Source organism: Heliangelus exortis, chromosome 24, assembly GCF_036169615.1.
Source record: "Heliangelus exortis chromosome 24, bHelExo1.hap1, whole genome shotgun sequence".
NCBI lineage: Eukaryota > Metazoa > Chordata > Aves > Apodiformes > Trochilidae > Heliangelus > Heliangelus exortis.
In genome coordinates this window covers 5,217,079-5,235,570 of record NC_092445.1, presented here as the reverse complement: position 1 = coordinate 5,235,570, position 18,492 = coordinate 5,217,079, and the positions used below count along the sequence as shown (strand labels likewise).

At 47.2% G+C, this 18,492-nt stretch overlaps 1 protein-coding gene across 2 annotated transcripts in view; it reads right to left on the bottom strand.

Annotated features, from left to right (window-relative positions):
* CSMD2 (CUB and Sushi multiple domains 2) overlaps positions 1 to 18,492 on the bottom strand; it is a 233,022-nt gene that overhangs the window by 89,444 nt on the left and 125,086 nt on the right. For both annotated transcript variants that reach the window (XR_011730472.1, XM_071767651.1), the window contains exons 14-20: positions 17,585 to 17,767; positions 7,273 to 7,599; positions 4,947 to 5,141; positions 2,981 to 3,119; positions 2,668 to 2,855; positions 2,137 to 2,325; positions 1,791 to 1,907 (exon numbers count right to left, since the gene is read on the bottom strand). Coding sequence is in view for 1 of the 2 variants with exons in the window: in XM_071767651.1 (XP_071623752.1) it covers positions 1,791 to 1,907; positions 2,137 to 2,325; positions 2,668 to 2,855; positions 2,981 to 3,119; positions 4,947 to 5,141; positions 7,273 to 7,599; positions 17,585 to 17,767 (1,338 nt within the window). In the remaining variant the exon portion in view is untranslated. The remainder of the gene's footprint in view (positions 1 to 1,790; positions 1,908 to 2,136; positions 2,326 to 2,667; positions 2,856 to 2,980; positions 3,120 to 4,946; positions 5,142 to 7,272; positions 7,600 to 17,584; positions 17,768 to 18,492) is intronic.

Below are 18,492 nucleotides of genomic sequence, written 5' to 3'. Positions count from 1 at the left end.
ACTGCTCTCCAGCAGGTCAGCCCCCAACTGAGAAGAGGGAGGAGAAGCCCTCAGCTGCATCCTGCAGCAGCTCCCTGCAGCCACAGCTGGGCAAGGAGATCACTCAGAAAGGAAAAATGTTGTTGCAGGAGAAAGGATGTGTGTCTACAAGTGTGTACATTTCCATGGGCTGCTACCAACACAGCCCAGCACCTATAGACCTTCCAACACACCAAACAACCCACAACTGGAACATGCTCCTTACATTCTTCTATACCAAACACGCAGCTGCTTCTATTGGAATCCAGCTTTCCAGCACACCCTGACAGGTAAGAAGAGCTGAAACTCTTGTCAAAGAGGGCTGTAAATTTGCAGTAAAATGAGCTGGATTTACAGGGCAGCTCAGAGTTTGATATCCTCATGTTCATGACTGGCATTTCCAAAGAAGCTCAGAGGCTTCAGCCTGCTCAAGCCAGGACCAGCTTTCCAGAGAGCTCAATATCCACCTTCTAGACTGACCAACACAAGCTGGTGCAAGATGGTCAGATGCTGAGCTGAATCCTTTGGATGATCCAGAACAGCATCACACTGACCCACTCCAGGGGATGTGCTGGTTCCTACACTATTGAATTGGCCACAGCAAGAGCTTTTACAGGACAGGGGACAAAAAATCCCTGGAATTCTGTAGACATCCCTCCAGTATCTGGAAAACGCACCCTGTTTTTTCCAGCCCTGCTTAGCCTGGTCAGAAGACTTTCTTCTGATGTTGGCATAAAAGCACAGGGGCCATCAAAGCTGCAGTTTCTCACATGAAAGAGTGAGTTTGTGTGCTGTGCTTAGCTGCAGGATAATGCAGTGTCTCATCAGAGAGCTGAGTCCAAGGCAGAGTGGATTAATGAAGAGTGGATTGCTGCTACTCAACAGAATACTTTTCACAGCATGTGATGGTTCCCTTAATGCACTGTGCTGTTCATTGACAAGTTTATTTGCTGTAATACAAATGGTATTTGCAAAATTGGCTCATGATAGCTCCCGCCGTGCTGATATCTGGTACGAGACAGTTATACAAGAATGCATAAAGTTACATAAAAGGTTTATACCCTTTATGCTTACCCCAGGCAGATACTGACTGGGATCAGGAGAAATTACCTCCTGCCCCTGCACATAAAAACTTGCTCTCTAATCATCAATGATACGTTTTCTTGAAAATTTCCTCCAAGGCAAAAGATTGGCCTGTGCTGCACAGGCAACTGGACTAAAGAGACCTGCACGTGGGCTCTGAGCTGGCAACGCTCGGTGTGGGAATCAGAGCTGCAGAACTAGGACAGAGCTGGGAGCCCGAGTCCTGGCCCATCTCTGGAAATTATTTACTGCATACTTGCACCTCTGCAGCTGTAAAATGATACACAGACAGTTATCCAGCACTGCAAGGAAAAAGAAGGCTGAAAGTGCCATCGAGTACCAAACATTCCTGCAGTGGTGTCAGCAGCAGCTCCCCTCTCCTCCATGAGGCATTTCTAGCAAGACATCAGCTCAACCTTCCAGAGGATTCTGCAGACAATGCCAGGCTCAGGCTCTCAGAGCTGGGGGTTGAGATGGGACCATCTTTCCCTCTTAATCCTCTCCACTTCAAAAGGATTAAGAGATATGACACCAAAAACCTCTGCATCTTGTTCAGAGACAACATTTGGGAACTGGACAGAGATGTGTACCCATCACTCCTGAGAGACAAACCCTTGGTTTAGACAGGCAACACCTGCCTCCCACTGACCATCCTCCTCCAGCCCATCTCTAAGCTAAAGGTTTCTCACCTTTTCCATGTGATGCTTCTATTGTCCACGTGCAGTTCAAGTTATTTGGATAAAAATCAGGGAAGCCTGGGGATAAGATGGTACCACTGGAACCACGGATGTAACCCCCACATAGAGCTGCAAAAGAATGAAAAAAGAAGACATAATGACAGAATTATAAAATTCTTCTAGAATTCCATCATCACCTGGAAGGGAGTGCCAAAATAAAGCCTGACCCACCAAAATCAAACAGAACACAGAGATGAAATGTCCCCGTGAGCTTTGCAATCGCTCTCTCGCTTTTGCAGCAGCTCTGCAGATGAAGCTTTTGCCCTCTCCTGCAGATGTTCCCTCCCCAGCTCCTTACCCTCACAGCTGGGCAGTGGTCGGCTCCACTGGAAGTTGGGCTCACACTCCAGAGCTTCACTGTCACTCAGGGTGTAGCCAGAATCACAGCTGAAGGTCACCAGAGCTCCCACGTAGAAATCGTTCCCGTGGCGCTGGCCGTTCACTGGGATCCCCGGGTCCAAGCAATGGTCTGACTGGAGCTTCACAGCTGTGGCAAACAAACCCACTGGTGTCAGAGCGTGTGGTGGCTGCAGAACCTGGGAGAAGCTCAGCTCCTCCTGATTATCCCCAAAGCAAGAGGATGAAACGGGCAGAGGAAACCGACTCTGTCTCCTAGGGTCAGTAATACTCTATTTATGCTAAAATAAAAGTAAAAAAGACTTCCAACAGTTAGGATGGGCAGAAAGTAGAAGCTGCTACCTGAGCTCAGCAGCTTCCTTGTCTCCAGACACCGTAATGGTGCTGAGCATGGGGCACAGGGGGGGGGACCCAAGGGGCTGTGAGCTGCAGCAGAGCACATCACATCACTGCAGCAGGAACCCACACTTACTTTCGTATCGGATCTGAAAGCCTATGTCTGAGTGGCTCTTGTCAGTGGTGAAGAGGAGGTAGAGGTAGTTGCTGGTGCTGATGAGGAACTGGGGCACCTGAGTCCCATCATAGACCCCGATCAGAGGGGAGGAGTAGGACCGCCCGTCCCGCACCTCCAGGGTGTCGTAATTCACCTCTGTCTTAAACCTGCAAGGGACAGAAGATGACATCTGTGAAATAAAACAGCCTGGGTGGTTTTCAACTCAGCACCCCTGGAACCACCGGGAAAAATAACACAAAGAGGAAACTTTTGGGGCGTGCAGGGGGAGCACCTGTCAAAGGTGATCTTGATGGGGTAGCCGGGCTGAGCCTCTATGACCCACGCACAGCTCAGGGAGTCCTTGTAGAAGCCAGGCCAGCCAGGGGACAGGATGGTTCCACTGGGTGATGTCAGGTGGCCCCCACAGGGTGCTGGGGACAAGAAAAAAATGAGACATTTCAGGTAAGAGCGTCATGGAAGTGCTATCAGACATAACCCTCCCTGCCAGGAAGCACTGTCCTGCTGTGGGGAAGTTTTCATCCTTTGCTGTTTCACAGGTTAAAACCAAACAGAACCAGGTGAAATAACAACAGTGGTGGGTAAGGAGCTGCCTTTTAGCTTCAACTGAAGATGTAGCAGCCTTATTCTGTGTCTGTGGGAGGCAGCAACCCAAGCTTGTACAGCAGCTCTAAGGGGACAGAGCATGATAATAATTATTAGATACAAAACCAGGGACAACTGCAAGGTCAGTTTGCATTTCAGGAGCTGCAGGTGCCAGAAAATCTTTCCTAGCTGTGGTAATTGAGTCATGCCTTTTCCTGCACAAGGGATGTCACAAGACTATGGCATTTATTCCACACTGTGGTCCCTCGTGCCACCAGCAGAAGCTAAAGGCACATTATTACCTTTTCTGGAAAAAGGAAATTGGATCTAATGGACCAGAGGTAGAAAATCCAACAAAATCTAAATAACTGCAATGTATTGTCCTTTAGAAACCAAACAGGATGGAAAAGTGTGTCTGTCCTGTGAGCTCGTGCTCCCCCTGCTCAGCATTTTGCAGGAGTCAGCACCCAGGTGCTTCTTTATCTCCCAACAAGTCAAGTCCTGGTGCTGGTCCCACATGTCCCCCAAAGCAGTGTGACAGCAATAATGTCACAGCCTTTGGGAGCTCCCATGGGGCAGACCAAGCCCCCAAGCCCCCTGCCCATCAGCTGAGTCCAGCTTCTTGGTATATAAAAGTCACTGAGCACAACTGCTACCTCCTTCTTTCAGCCTGGAAGAGAAGGGATTAGATTGTGCCATTTTTGCTGCTCATCCACCTGAACAATACAGGACCAATTACTGAAATTATTTCTCAATAGCACAGTCCTTGTTATTCAAACTGCTGTAAATACCAGTGCAGGGCATCACTTCCCTGAAAACAAAGGGCAAAAGAAGACTTTTCACTTCTAATGAGCTCTTTCTTCACTTTTCCACAGCTGAAGCTTTAAAGGAGCATGAAAATTCTTTGAAATCTATATTTAAGCCTTTAATTCAACCCATCTCCCACGTTTCTAGGTTGACTATCATAGTGGCAAAGAGATGTAAGCACAAAATTTCTGGCTCTCAACTGCCATGGTCCATTAGACTGAGTGATGCACAGAGAGATGCCAAAGGGACATGTGTGTGTGTGAATGTTGGCAGCAAAGAGTTCCCTCTACCCAGGAAAGATCTGTACCTTTTGCTTCTTTCATTATGTAAATATTATGCATTTTACATGTAACCAGAAATCAGGACAGGAAAACTATCACCATGTATCTTTCTACTCTCTGTTTTTTAATTCCCTTTGTGACAAGAGTTGCAGGGAAGCTGCTCATCACCAGTCAGTCAATGCTTTTTAGTACTGTTATTACAGAAACACCTGTTTAGAGAACAGAGTTCTAACAAGAACTGACCTAATAAAAATCATCTCCATCATTCATTTCACAGAAACGTGCAGATCACAGAGTGCTATGGAAAATCCTGGCCAGGACTGAGAAGCTGAGGGTTAGAACTGAAGTCTAGGAGTCCTTCAGCTCTCAGAACCAAATACCTCTGCCTCCAGGAAGGCAAAAGGCCTCCCACGGGCTCAGCACTGTGTTCCTTGACTGTGCAGTGTCCTGCCAGACAGAGTTACTATCCCTGTCCACCCAAAACCTGCAAACACGAGGAGATCGCTCTCCCTGCAGAGCACACGGAGGGAGCAGGAGGAAAGGTGATGAAATGATTAAACAATTTACCCTCGCATCTGAGCACGGCGTTGTTCCAGACCACGTTTCCTTCTTTCAGGATGCAGGTGATGGTTTCTGAGCCGTGGGTCCTAATGAAGCCCTCATCACAAAGGAAGGAGACGGAGCTGCCCAGCTGCAGGCTGTCCCCAAAGCGCTTCCCGTTCACCGGAACGCCGGGGTCAGGGCACTCGTTGTGCCGAAAAGCTGAGAGGGAAAGAGCAGAGAAAAGTGAACACCTTGCTTCCCCCACCTCTCTCCAACTGGAAAATCACTTTGTTGGACCTCAGACTTCACTGAGCAGCAGTTTCATGTCTCTCCTACAGAGACAACCTCACTGAACACGCCCCTGGAAGCCCACACAGCACACACTTCATTTTAATCCATCATGATCCCAGCAGAGCTCTGCACACAGGGCAGCCTGGGGCTGGAATTGTGGCAGTCCCTGTTACTAAACTGCCAAGATCCCCAAGGATGGGTTCCCACTGCTCAACATCCCATCGAGTTGAACTGAATTGTTCTGCTCCTTGTCCCTACTGCAAGTGTTTATTTGCAGCCTCAGGGAGGAAGGATGAGATTAACACCATTTGTACCTAAGAGGAGCTGAAACACAGGGGCCAGAACGAGCCTGCACAACCAAATTTTCATCCTAGCACTCGCTCAGATACATAGTACCCAAAAACTCTAAATACAGAAAGATTTTTTTCAAACTCTAAAAATATCACAGTGCATGAGAGGAGACACAATTTATCCAGTAATGAGAAAAAAAGAAAGCTTTAGGGCCCTGTGGTTAAGTGTAAGGGTCCTCTCAGCATGCTTGACTGCCATAGAGTCCCCCACCTTCCTTGTCAGCACTACCAGGAGAAAGTGAAGGACACACAGCAATTACCTTCCTAGATGTTGTAAAGTTACACATGGAATTGCGAGGACACGAAGCCCCATTTAAAGCTCTGCCCTTTTGCAGCAGTTAAAAACTAGGCCAACCAACCAATCAGAAATAAGTCTATAGCCCTAATTCCCCATTAAGTGCATAATTATGTACTATATCTTCATGTGCTGGGAGGTGGTCTTCAGAGATGAACAGCATATGAAAGATTAAAGCCTGCAGATTAATCACACACACATGCTTTTAGTAGCTTTAATGCACTTGACAAAATGCAGATGAGCTCCAGATTTCCTACAGAGCATCACTGCTCTTTTAATATCTTGTTATATACACTGCTAAAGGGGAAACACAGGCTGAGGCTGCTCCCTTGTAGCACTATGTTGCCTCCTCTCTCACACCTGAACTGAAGGAGAGGATGGCAAGGTGTCTGAGAAAGACCCAGGAGCTCCCTTTTGGTAGTTCAAGCAGTCAGAACAGATTAACTCACATGTACTGAAGAGTCATTTATAGCAATAAAAAATGGCTCAAAATGTCTTCACACAGGGGACAGCCACAACTCCCAACATGGGTCTGTGCTGTATGGGAGATGCATCCTGGAGGGCACCACCAGTGTTTCTGGATGAGACATCTCCCTCCTTGCAGGATCCAGGACTCCTGGCTATGAAAATACTGCACACAACCTACTCCATCTGATGAGCCTCCAGCCTGCTCTAGTGTGGCAAATCATTTCTTAAGACCTCTGGGTTTTTTTGTTTTTAAAGAGAGGATTTGCAATCATAGCTAGAAAGGCTATTAATTTAGCTGTGCCACTAAAGGCTATTATAGCAAAGTCATTTATCAGTTCTGCTGAATAGGTTTAATAACGCTCTTTAGAAAATTATAGGACAATATGAGGATAAAATTACCATAGCATTCATTTGAGATTTGAAGACTGGACTTAGATGAAGCCAAATATATCTGTGGAAGTTCCAATGCTTTATATCACAAGACACTGCCACACGTTTTACTTCATCTTCAAAGCCTTGCACACTTTTAGGTGTCAGCAAATGACAGCATTAACTGAAGAACACAGCCACCTGGGATCTAATGGCTCTTCCTGATCTGCATCGAGTTGTCCCCAAAGCATTGTGTCCCATTCCCCAGCAGGATGGAGGGAAAAGCAGAAAAACCACCTCACCCTGCAGGCTGATGGGACAACTCAAACCCTGGCTGCTCCACAGACTGATAATCCAGGGCCAAACTGGACAACACTTGAACTTCACAGCCAAAAAGAACTTGTGCATTCAGCTCTAAGTTTGACACTAATCCCCAGTCACCCAGCTGCAAATCTGAAGGTAACCCCCACTTTTCAGACTTCCTCGGGATTTCCAAGGAAGGGTTTGAATGTCCTTTAGTCACTAAAAGGAACTCAGAGCTTGGCATGAAAAGCAGAAGGAATGAGAAGGCACTTACTGGTGAAGGTGATGTTGAAGCCTCTTTTCTCCGTGGAGTGGTCAGTCTGGAACTCCAGCCTGGCTACGTGCCCACTGCTGGTCAGAGAGGAGGGGATCTGGTTTCCTGAGAAGGTCCCCAGCACCGGTGACTCAGCTGTCCCCCCATCCTTCACAGCTAGGAAATCAAACTGGGGCTCCACATCAAAATCATTGAAAGCCAAGTGAATTCTGCTCTCGGGTTTAGCTATAATTAACCAAACACAGTGCAAGCTGCTGCCGTATTCTTCGGGGTAATTTGGTGACAGCACAATCCCAGATGGGGTGGTGAAGTTGAAAAAGCAGGAAACTGTAATGAGAAATCACCATCAATCACACAGCTTGGTGCTCCAAAAGCTGCTCTGCCATGCTCCCCCCTCCCTCTCTTCCCCCGAGCTGAGCAATTCCTGCAGACTCCCCAGAGCTTTGCCTCCCAGACCATCACAGAAAGCAAGGGCTCAGTGCTCCATTCACTGCCAGATGTCAGTGATTTACTTGCATGGGGAAGGAGTAACTCCCAAGCAGGCTCCAGCCCTGGTTTTGGTGACCAGCACAGAACTGCCCCATGGGGTTTGCAGGCTCTGGGCCATGCAGGGGTTGCTTCACTGCACCAGGAAAAAGTCCTGAGAGCCTGGTGGGGAAGCCAAACGTGTGCCTACAGCCAGGATAAAAATGAAGGTGGCATTAAACAAGTCAGACTTTGTGGCAAGGACAAGTGACAAAGTTGTGAGGCAAGGAACCAGCTTGGCTGCTGCTGCCCCATGCAGACCCCCAGGCTCCCCTCCTGCAATCCCACCCAAGCTTTTTTCAGTCTAAAGCACTGGGTGAGGTGCAGAGCAGGGCAGACTTCTCAGGATTTGCTTCAAAACCTGTGCTTCTAGTTCACCTTTTGTTTGCTGAATGCATTTTTCACCCACGCTCCTCGCATTCAGCCTCTCCCCATCCTTCATTAAATATTTGTATGATACAGCAATAAATTGTTGGCTCCTTTGAGAAGGAGCTGCAACTCCTTTTGCCTTTCTCTATCTCCTTGGGCAGCTGTTTATACTCGTGCCAAATAAGCCCTGAAAAACCAAGGCTGCAGTTTGGTTTTTGGTGGTGACTTTGCTGCCCTGGGCAAGAGACAGTCCAAGAACCTTCCCAACCTTCTCCCAAACACCAGGACTTGAGACAACTCAGAGCAAGGGTCTGCAGGCTGCAATCTGCAGCCCAGGTCTAGGGGCAGCCCCCTTCCCATTGCAAATAAATCACTGACTTCTGCTGGGCTAGCATGTTACCAAACTCAGGCAAACTTACATTGCCATTCCCATGGAAATAATTAAAACCAGTCTTAAAATGAAGTTGAAGGGAAGAGTGCACGTGAAAAAAAATCTTTAGCTCTTAAGGGTTTTCAATATATACTGTATTTCAGCTGACAAGGTCCATTAATTTGAAAAAGCAAGGCTGCCTGTTAAGTGGTACCTACCCACTGGTTGTGATATTTTATGTATGTGTGCTTTCCTCATCTTTTTCCCCACCATCACCCTTGGTAAAACCCATTACTTGGAACATACATCTCACTAATTCCTGGCAAAAGGACATCACACAGAGGATGAGACTGGTTTCAGTTTGGCATTTATACAATTACTTGGTTCAGTGCTCACCCTCCCTCTGCTGTGTTCCCTGTCTTCCTTCAACTCCTAATGGTTTCAGATCACAAAAGATGGACGTTACCGTGACGTTATCAAGGCTAAGAGCTAGACACTCTATTTCCTGCTCTCAGCCACAAAGAGAGCAGATTAAAGAGAAAACAAACTGCAAAATATCCTCAGGATTTTGGCTCTTTAGTAAAGTATCAAGGGATGCTGTCAAATAATTCTGTCAGCGTAAGCTTGGTATAATCTGCCTAGGAATAGTCATTGAAAATAAATGCATTCACACACAGAGCAACATCTCGGCAGCAGGAACCCCTCACAGAAGTCAGGCATCACCTATAAATTTTTAAATCCAAAGAGGTAAATTAGCATTCATCCAGGACCTACAGCATCACACAGCCAGCACCAGGCAGGCACCGTTGTGAGCGCAGCTATCGGGGCACAGAGCTGGTGGCTCAGTTCAGGAAACAACACAACAAAGAACTTGCTGACAAAAGAGGGAAAAGCAGAGTGGGGGAAGAATATGAAATTAACCTTCGCCAGATAAAACAAAATGACAGATTAAAAAGGAACAGATAAAACCCCTCCACTGCAGGGAAGTAAATGACAGTTTGGATTTTCTGTAAAAATAAAAACAGGCACCAGGAGCCTACATCAGCCTCTGCTTTGCTGGACACTCAGGAAAGCAGCAGCTGTTTGGCAACACATCCCAGACACTGAAATGAGTGATTGGAACAGAACTGATGGTACCCAAGAAAGGTGGAAGACAGCTGAGTGCTGCCTGTGTACTGCTCTCTGCATCTAGGACAGACAGACAGACAGACAGACAGACAGACCCAACGTGTCACTCACTCAAAACATGACAGACAGACAGACAGAGGTCAGCCCTGCCTGCAGCCTGCCCAGCATCACCCAGTTCCCCTGCCTCTGAAGCTTGAGCTAAGAGACTGAAATTAGTGTTTCTTATGGTTGTTCTTAAAGAGGACATTTCATCACGTGCAGAACATTGCTCAGATTTCTAAGCCTATGCTGATCATTGCCAATAACTACCACTATTGATCAAGTACTGCAAAAGCAATAAGAAAAATCCCATTATTGAATAGAGCAGGATCAACCACAGCAGAAAGAGAAAACCTCACAAAGCCAGTGAGACCCATGCCATTAACAAGTAAGTACAAGGTATTTATTCAAGTCAGCAATAGCATTATCAAGATTCTGTGTTAATTTGGAGCAGTGAAACAGTGAAGAAACAGCTCAATGCTTCTCTTAGGAAGTCAGGTGGGTCCCATGGCTGTGGCAGGAGGGCTCTGTCCCTCCATCCCCATCTAAGATGCTCCTGGCTCAGCTGAACAGAAGCATCCAACAGGGATTCACCAGCACAGCTGCTCCTTTCTGCACCTTTTCAAATTTCTGCATTTCCTGGTCAGTCCAGGCACCACTTGCTCATCTTCTGCCTTTCTAAGACCCTGTCCCCTCCGAGCATCTCACCTCTTCTCTGAGAGAGCCCCAGCCCCTCCAGCTCCTGCCAGAGGGGATCCAGGGCTGATCCTGGGGAGAGGGCACACCTGCAAGGCTTGGGAATTGGAATGGGAAAGGGGCTGAGTACCAAGCAGAGAACCACTGCAATCATTTCAGTCTCCATGGAAACAAAACAAAAAAAAAAATATCCTGACTTCTCTCTTAGAAGAGACTCTGACCACTTGAGAGAGAGCTGGAAGACAGTAACAGATTTTCTGCCTTACTTTTCCTTTTTAAAAGGATCCCTGCTCTAGGCATAGCTTACTGATGGACTGGAAAAGTAGGGTCTCAGCAGGAGCAGGTGAATAACCAGCCTGGCTCAGCTGGGAAAGTGCAGGGCTTGAGGAGCTGACAGTGCTGGAAGCTCAGGGCACTGCTTAAGCTGGGAAGCAAAGTGCTTCACATTTTCTATTATCCTCCTTCCATATCTGCTCTTTCAATAAACACATCTGCATCACTATTCTTTTCCTTCTTAGAACCCTGAGGCACCAACAGGGCAAGTGGGAGGCAAAGGCAAGAAGTCGAGAGCAAATATTAGCTGAGAAAATTTTTTTTGTATTTCCAAGCAACAAACTCTTCAGCTGCCTCTGATGGAGTCACTGTCAGTGCCAGCAGGTGGCTACCCGGGGGTGGGAGAGCTGCTACTTTAACAGTAATGGAAAAGAAGCAGGGTTCAGGTACCAGATCTTGAGGAAAATATCACCAGTGAAGGTCCAACTGCAGAGGAGCCCCTGTGCCCAGGGAAGGAGCTGCAGTGCCAGGGAAGGTTCCATCACCACCCACTCACAGCAGGAGCAGTGGCAGGGGTACCAGCAATGGGAGAAGTTTAAGAAACTTTCTGAAAAATGCCAGTCCCCAGCAAGGCAGCACTGGGCTGCTTTTCTGCCAGGGCTTCTGCAGCCATCTGTTCCTCGGGAGGTGCTCCCAGACAAGATCCTCTTCTATGTGGCCCTAGATTTTAAGGGAATTCTCTCCATCCCTGCAGGCTCTTGGGAATCTGTTGTGGTGTCCATGTGAAGACAGAAATTCAGATGTCACTTTTTTTGGAAAAAGTCCCAAAGCAGTCCAGTGTCCCTGCTATGGATCTTGCCAGTTTTGCTCCTCGGTGCTGAGCAGAGCATCCCTCCTGTGCTGCTGGGCTTGCAGCCACCTCCCAGCTCCTGCAGCACAACCACCACCTCTGGATGGAAGCTGCAAGAGCCTGGGACTTGACTCTCCCTCCACACAGTCCCATGGGCTCAGCACACCCAGTGTACAGGGGATGCTGTAATCCCAGAAAGGGCACAGCCCCCCAAAAGCTGTGACTGCAACTGGGGTGAGGGCAGCTGCACCCCAGAGAGTGTGTGCAGATCCACCACACACAAAGCTCTGCTCATGGGGACCAAGAGAAAGGGCCTTAAATTCCACTTCCTGCACATCGGAAATGCCCCATTGCAGGTTTCTCAAACACCAACCCCACCCCTAAAGCACCTAAAGAAAAACAGGCACAAGGGAATTTCCCTGCAGACCAGACAGCAACACAACACACACCACATTCCTGTGTTCTGGATGTGTAGAGAGGGGAAGGGGACAGAAGCCACCTCCTCACCCAATAAAACCAGTAAGTGCCATTACAGCTTCAGACTCATGTAGAGAAGCAACCCATCCCACTGAGCAATTGCTGTCAGAAATCTGGACAGATGCCTTGGCACAGGACAGCTCATTTATAGCAGCATGAAGCCCCATCAGGGTAACAGCTCAACTGATTCAATCAGTAAAATAACAAGCATGGAGACAACCCAACAAAGTGCATCCTCCTGCTCAGCACTGAGAGAGCAGCTGGGAGCAGCTCTGGTGCAGTGATGTGGCCATCACCGTGGAGTTGATGCTCCAGCTCTCCCCACGTGCAGGCTCTGCAGGAGGAACATCCCTGCTGGGGATGCAAGAGCTGGACACATCTGCTGGAACCCCAGCCTCATCTTGCACCCACTTGTCTCATCTCTACAACCTTCTTGCTGAACCAGCCTGGCTGCACAAGAGCCCCAAGCCCCTGACAATTCAGCAGGAGCCAAGAGAACACACAGAGCAGCAGCTCCTCACAGCAGGAGAGTTTCTTCTGGCTCTGCAACTGCAAGGCAGAACTCCCTGACAAAGGAACACCAGGGAGAAAACCAGGCTCTGGTGTGACCCAGGTGGATGTCAGCTTTCCTTGGATATGGACACCAAGGGAAAGTTGACAACTCAGCTGACAAGCAGTGTGCTGGAAGATGTGCAGCTGATTTGAGGCAGCTCCCAAGGAAGGGACTGGTTAAGCAGCTCTTATGTAAAGTCACAGAAAGGGAAATGGAAAATTTTCATTTAGGTTACACCAAAAAACCCCAAACCAAACCAAACAAACAAACAAACAAAAAAACCAACCCAAAAACCAACACCTGGGGGGGTTCACAGGGGACGATTAAACCCAATTCACTGTCATGAAGAAGGTGCTTAAGTGCATTCCTGCCCAGCACAAGACTTAAGCCTGTACATGTATTAAGCAAACATTTAAATCTCAGTGCTTTAATAAACCAGGGCTGCAATGGAGAACGAGGGCTTTAAGGGAAAGTGCTCTCCTTAAAATTAAGAAGGGAATGGTCTTACATGGCTGCAATCATGAAACAAGGTTGTTAACAAAAGCTACAAATCCCTCATGTATTTAGAGATCATGGTAATCCTGCCTTCATTTAATTTCCTTCCCTTCCTGCCAGAGAAAGCCTGGATCTCAGTGGCTGCAGGACAGGCTGAAGATAAGGAACATTCCATCACTGATTCACTCCTCTGAACTCAACCCACACCAAGGGCAAGCAGAGGTGTTCATGGCTCCTGGAGGACATGGATCCATCCCACAAATCCAGAAACTTCCTAAGCCCTGGAAGGGGCCTCAGCAGGACACAAGCCCAATTCTTGCCAGACTTTCAGCTGCAAAGACCCAGGATGTGACTGGATGCAGAGGTCAGAGCTGATGGTGGGTTAAGGTTAACTAACAGTTCCCTTTCCCAACATGCCTGGCAGAGACAGAATGCCTCTCTGCCATTATATTGGGAAAAACACATTAGGAAGCCTCATAAAAGCATCAATCCAAAAAAAAAAAAAAAAATTAAAAAATTCACAGGGTGAACCAACTTGGCAATAAAAATTAATAGAATCCCTACCCCTCTTCCAAAATCCACTAAAAGCAACTGCATCAACCAGCAGATAAACAAGTCCAGTGGCAGCTACAGAAAGAAAACCTGTTTGCAGCAGGAGAGAAACTTTCTGTGAGTTAACATAAACTGCTCCATCAGCACCACAAAGAGTCAGAGGAAATAAAAGTAAAGGAAGTCACAAGAAGTGCATGCAAAGATCAGGTTTCATCAGAAAAATAAGAACCTGTGCTGCAGTCCAGAAGCCTAAAGTACTCCCTTATATATATGACAAAAATATCAACTCCTTTAAAAGACAATTTTCAGGAATTTCTTATTAAAGAATTATTGGACAATAAAGGATCATTCTGATCATGTTAACCACTCACCTCGTTAATACAGATTCTCAACCAACTCCTGTTTCCTACAAATCTCCAGAAAGGAGTATCCAATCTCAATTTATAGATGTTTACCTATGGACAACCCATCAGCAGACTGCTCGAAGGGTTAACTACTCTCTCTATTAAAAATATGTTATTTTTAAAAAGGCAAACTATGATTTATCACTGCTAACTTGAGACACACTTTTCTTCAAATCACTCTTCAGAGGAAACAGGTTGCTGTGAATAGTTGGCAGGAAAAGAAGAAAAGAGCAGGAAGAATGAAAGAGAAAGAAAATAATGACCAATTGACAATTGGATTTAGAGCTTAAATGGAAACCTCAACCAGTCATAGGAAATTACAGGGTTCTGGTTCAGTATAATGCTGGGAAATATCTACTGTACTTTGCATTTCCACCACTAATCCTGGATGTTGGCACCAGACAGCACCCACAGGTTACCCACCCAGCTCAGAACTCAGATTTGCAACCTGCACAAAGAGGAACAAAGATTATTCAACAGCTATAATAGGCCAATATGGGATTAACACAAAAAGGAGTAATTATACATCTAAGGAGGAGAGATTTTATACTGCTATTAAGGAAAATCAGATATTCAAAAGGATGAAAAAAACGCACTAAATCACAAAGCCTCTGAAGAGGAGAAGCTCGGGTGGAAGGATGGAGAACCTGGGGCTGTGCAGACCTCCCCCCAGAGCCAACTCAAAGCCAGCTCCCAACAAGGCAAAGGATTTGGGCTCAGTTGGGTCTGAGAGAGCAAATTCTGCATTTTCAACATGACAGGGCCCAGGGCTGCTGCTTCCCAACATTCCTGCATCTCACAGCACCTGTGAAATGGGCTGGGGCTGAGAATTGCAAGGGAACAAGGAAGGAGGTAAAACATCTGCTCCAGAGGCAGAAGAGGGAAACACAATTTAGCAATTTCAATTGGAAATGCTTGGGAAATGCTTTTTGCTCTGATGAGAGGAATATTATACATGACTACTGCTCTGAGCAGGTCTGTAATGCCAAGAGAGTTTACAGAAACACCACACAGAAAGAGGTCCCTGGAAATCAGTGGAGATCCAAAAGCAAGGCCAGAGGAACAACAAAGCCCTGGGAATGGCTCTGTCAGATCAAGAGATGCCAGAGTGTCTGGAGGAGTCCAGAATACTCTGGAACAACACAGCTGTAAAGATGACCCCTCCAGTGACACACACACACCCAGGTGTCACACACACATCCAGATGTCACACACACACACCCAGATGTCACACACACACACCCAGATGTCACAGACACATCCAGATGTCACACACACAGAGCTGTCACACACACACACAGATGTCACACACACATCCAGATGTCACACACACACAGATGTCACACACACACCCCCAGATGTCACACACACATCCAGATGTCACACACACATCCAGATGTCACACACACACACAGATGTCACACACACACACAGATGTCACACACACACATCCAGATGTCACACACACATCCAGATGTCACACACACACAGATGTCACACACACATCCAGATGTCACACACACAGAGCTGTCACACACACACAGATGTCACACACACACATTCAGATGTCACACACAGATGTCACACACACACAGATGTCACACACACATCCAGATGTCACACACACATCCAGATGTCACACACACAGAGCTGTCACACACACACAGATGTCACACACACACATTCAGATGTCACACACACACATCCAGATGTCACACACACAAACACACACAGAGCTGTCACACACACATTTGCACAGATCTGTCCCCACCTCCAGCCAAGCGACGCCAAACAAATCCCCCTCAGCTCTGTGCAGAAACCTCCACCCCAGGGCTGCCAGCAGCCCAGCAATCAGCAGGGATATTGGGGGAAATACTGGGGTATTTCACCTTTGCTCATTCACCTTTCAAATATGTGACGGGTCCCAAAAACCTGAAGTTTTCAAGTCTGAGATCAACGACCTAAACTCATATCAGAATATATAGATGTTTCCAGAAATGACCCTCTCAGAGCAACTACCAGGGGAAAATTAAGACAAAAACTTTGCATTTGTTCAGTGAGGGTCACAAAGGACACCCAGGTATCTCAGATCAGCAGAGAGAAGCTGAGCACACACAGCAGACCTGGGGATACCTTGCTGAGTTCACAGGTTTGCAGAAGTCACGTCCTAAAAAGTCTTGCAAAGTTTCCCGAGTGCCCCTGGATGGTGAAGGGAGGCAAAGGCAACAGAGAGGATGGGGATGGAAGGTTGGTTATCATGAAGGCACAGACAGCCACCCCTTGCAATAAGTAGATCCATTACTTAAAGAGTTTGTGTTGCTTTGTCATGGAAGCCCCAGGAAATGAGCTCTCCACAATAAATTCTGTCTGCTCATAAATCACTTGCTCAGGACAGCAGGATGCACACAGCACACTGCTTAATCTCCTCCTGCATTTGTCACGGATTTGTGGCCAGAATCAGAAGCACTGAATTGTTTGCATATTCCAACTAGCAGCACATAAATCAGGTTACCTTATTTTCCCACCTCATGCCCAACATATTTAATGGTCTCCCAGCATTTACTCAGAGTGGTTACTAATCCTACTACAGATTTCATGCGAGGTTACACATTCTGTTGTGTAACCTCTTCTGATTCATGCACACTAATATGATGCTGTCAAGAATAAAGGCAGGGAGTAAAGGTGTAGAGAGAGCTATGAAATATTTTTCCCACTCCCTACATGCTGCCTTGTTGATTTATTAAATATCCAGAGCTGGAGGTCCACAAAGAACAGAATACAAAGTAATTATTTGAACTAAAAATACTCATACTTGTGCTGTGCTCTGCATTGACTGATGACTGGGGATTGATCTGATGCCCCTGTTCAGTATGTAACTACAAAAAAAAAAAAAAAAATCCTACTTTATTGGAAAGTCCTCTGTCCATACTATTAGGATCCAATCTTCTCATACTGGACAGAACCTGGGGGTTCTGCCTCACTGCAAACTGCTGGAGAGAACCTCAACTAAAGCATCAACTGTTCAAATTCACCTGAACTTCTGGGAAATGGAAAAAAAAAAAAAAAACAACCCAATTTCTGACACTAAGCAAAGAAACGATCTAACACTTCCCACTGTAAAAATAACCATGGAAACTCCATTTTCCTCCTCAGCATCTTTAGCTGATTTGCTTGCAGAGAAAACCAAGTCAGGAAGGGAGTCATGACATCTGGAAAAGGCAAAACTCTCTAAGTAATTGAGTTTCAGATTATTATTTTTGTGTGTGTCCATTCCTCCTGCTTTGGACACCCAAACCCCACCTGGGGCAGCAGGGATCTGAACCAGAGCACAGGAGGGGAAGAGCAGAGAGAGCACCTGAGCCCAAATCTCCACCTGGGTGCTGCTCCCCACTGCTTCTCTGCTGAGAGCAGAACCAAACCAACCTCTCCTCACCACCCCAGGTGGGTGAAGCTGATGCTTGGGGTCACCTCTGCCACCACCAGAACTCGCCCTGCCCCAGGTACCAAGCACAACTGCAGCACTGCTAGGACCACCTCACCACACACCCAAGGGATTTCAGAGCATCTCCTCACTGACTTACAAACACAAACTGGTTTCTGAGCAGACCACTGGCTACTCTTTTGGCAGGTAATTGTTTTCTGTCCCTTCAACTCAAAGGCAGGCTGGCACTCAAACTTCAGGCTGTCCCCGTGGCGAAAGGTGGAGCCTTCCCTCCTCCCGTAGGCTGGGATCCCGGGATCACCACAGCTCCCTTGGTCAATCTCTGAAAGGAAGAGAGAAAAGACAAGTTGTACAGGGGATGGATCACACTGGAGTGAGTTGTACAGGGGATGGATCACACTGGAGTGAGTTGTACAGGGGATGGCTCAGCCCCTGGGCTGCTGCTGGGGCTGTGGTGCCCCCATCCTGGACCCCAACAGAGCCCTCCTGTCCCCTCTGCACCTCCCTGCAGGATGGGACCAGCACCCAACCTCTCTGTTAAAAAACCAGTTTTTACCACTGTAAAGACCCTGACCATGTCTAACTGCTTCCTCACCCTTAAATTCATCACAACTAAATGAAAGATGCAGCAGGACCCCAGGAGATCCTAAAGTGCATCTGCTCCAAGGACTTGTGGAGCAGCCAGGACATGAGGCACTAACAGGGACCCTTGGGTGCAAGAAGGACACAGCTGGGGGGGGGTGTTTCCTGGCTCTCTCCTCCTGCCTTTCCCAGCCCTGTTCCCATTTCACAGCCAGCTGACACCTCAGCACACAGCATTCACCTCCAGCTGCACAGGGAGTTTGACTTCAGGCAAATAATGGACACAATTTCCCCTTATCTGCTGCTCTGTATATTGTCATTTGAAAAGCTCCCACCCCTGGCTCTCTGTCACTATTAGCTACAAAACTTTGCTCCTCCAAAGCCCCCTCAGTGCCTCCACATTATTCATCTGCTTCAGATTCATCTCCCACATTCTCTGGTTTTTATCCCCATCAGCCATGCTCA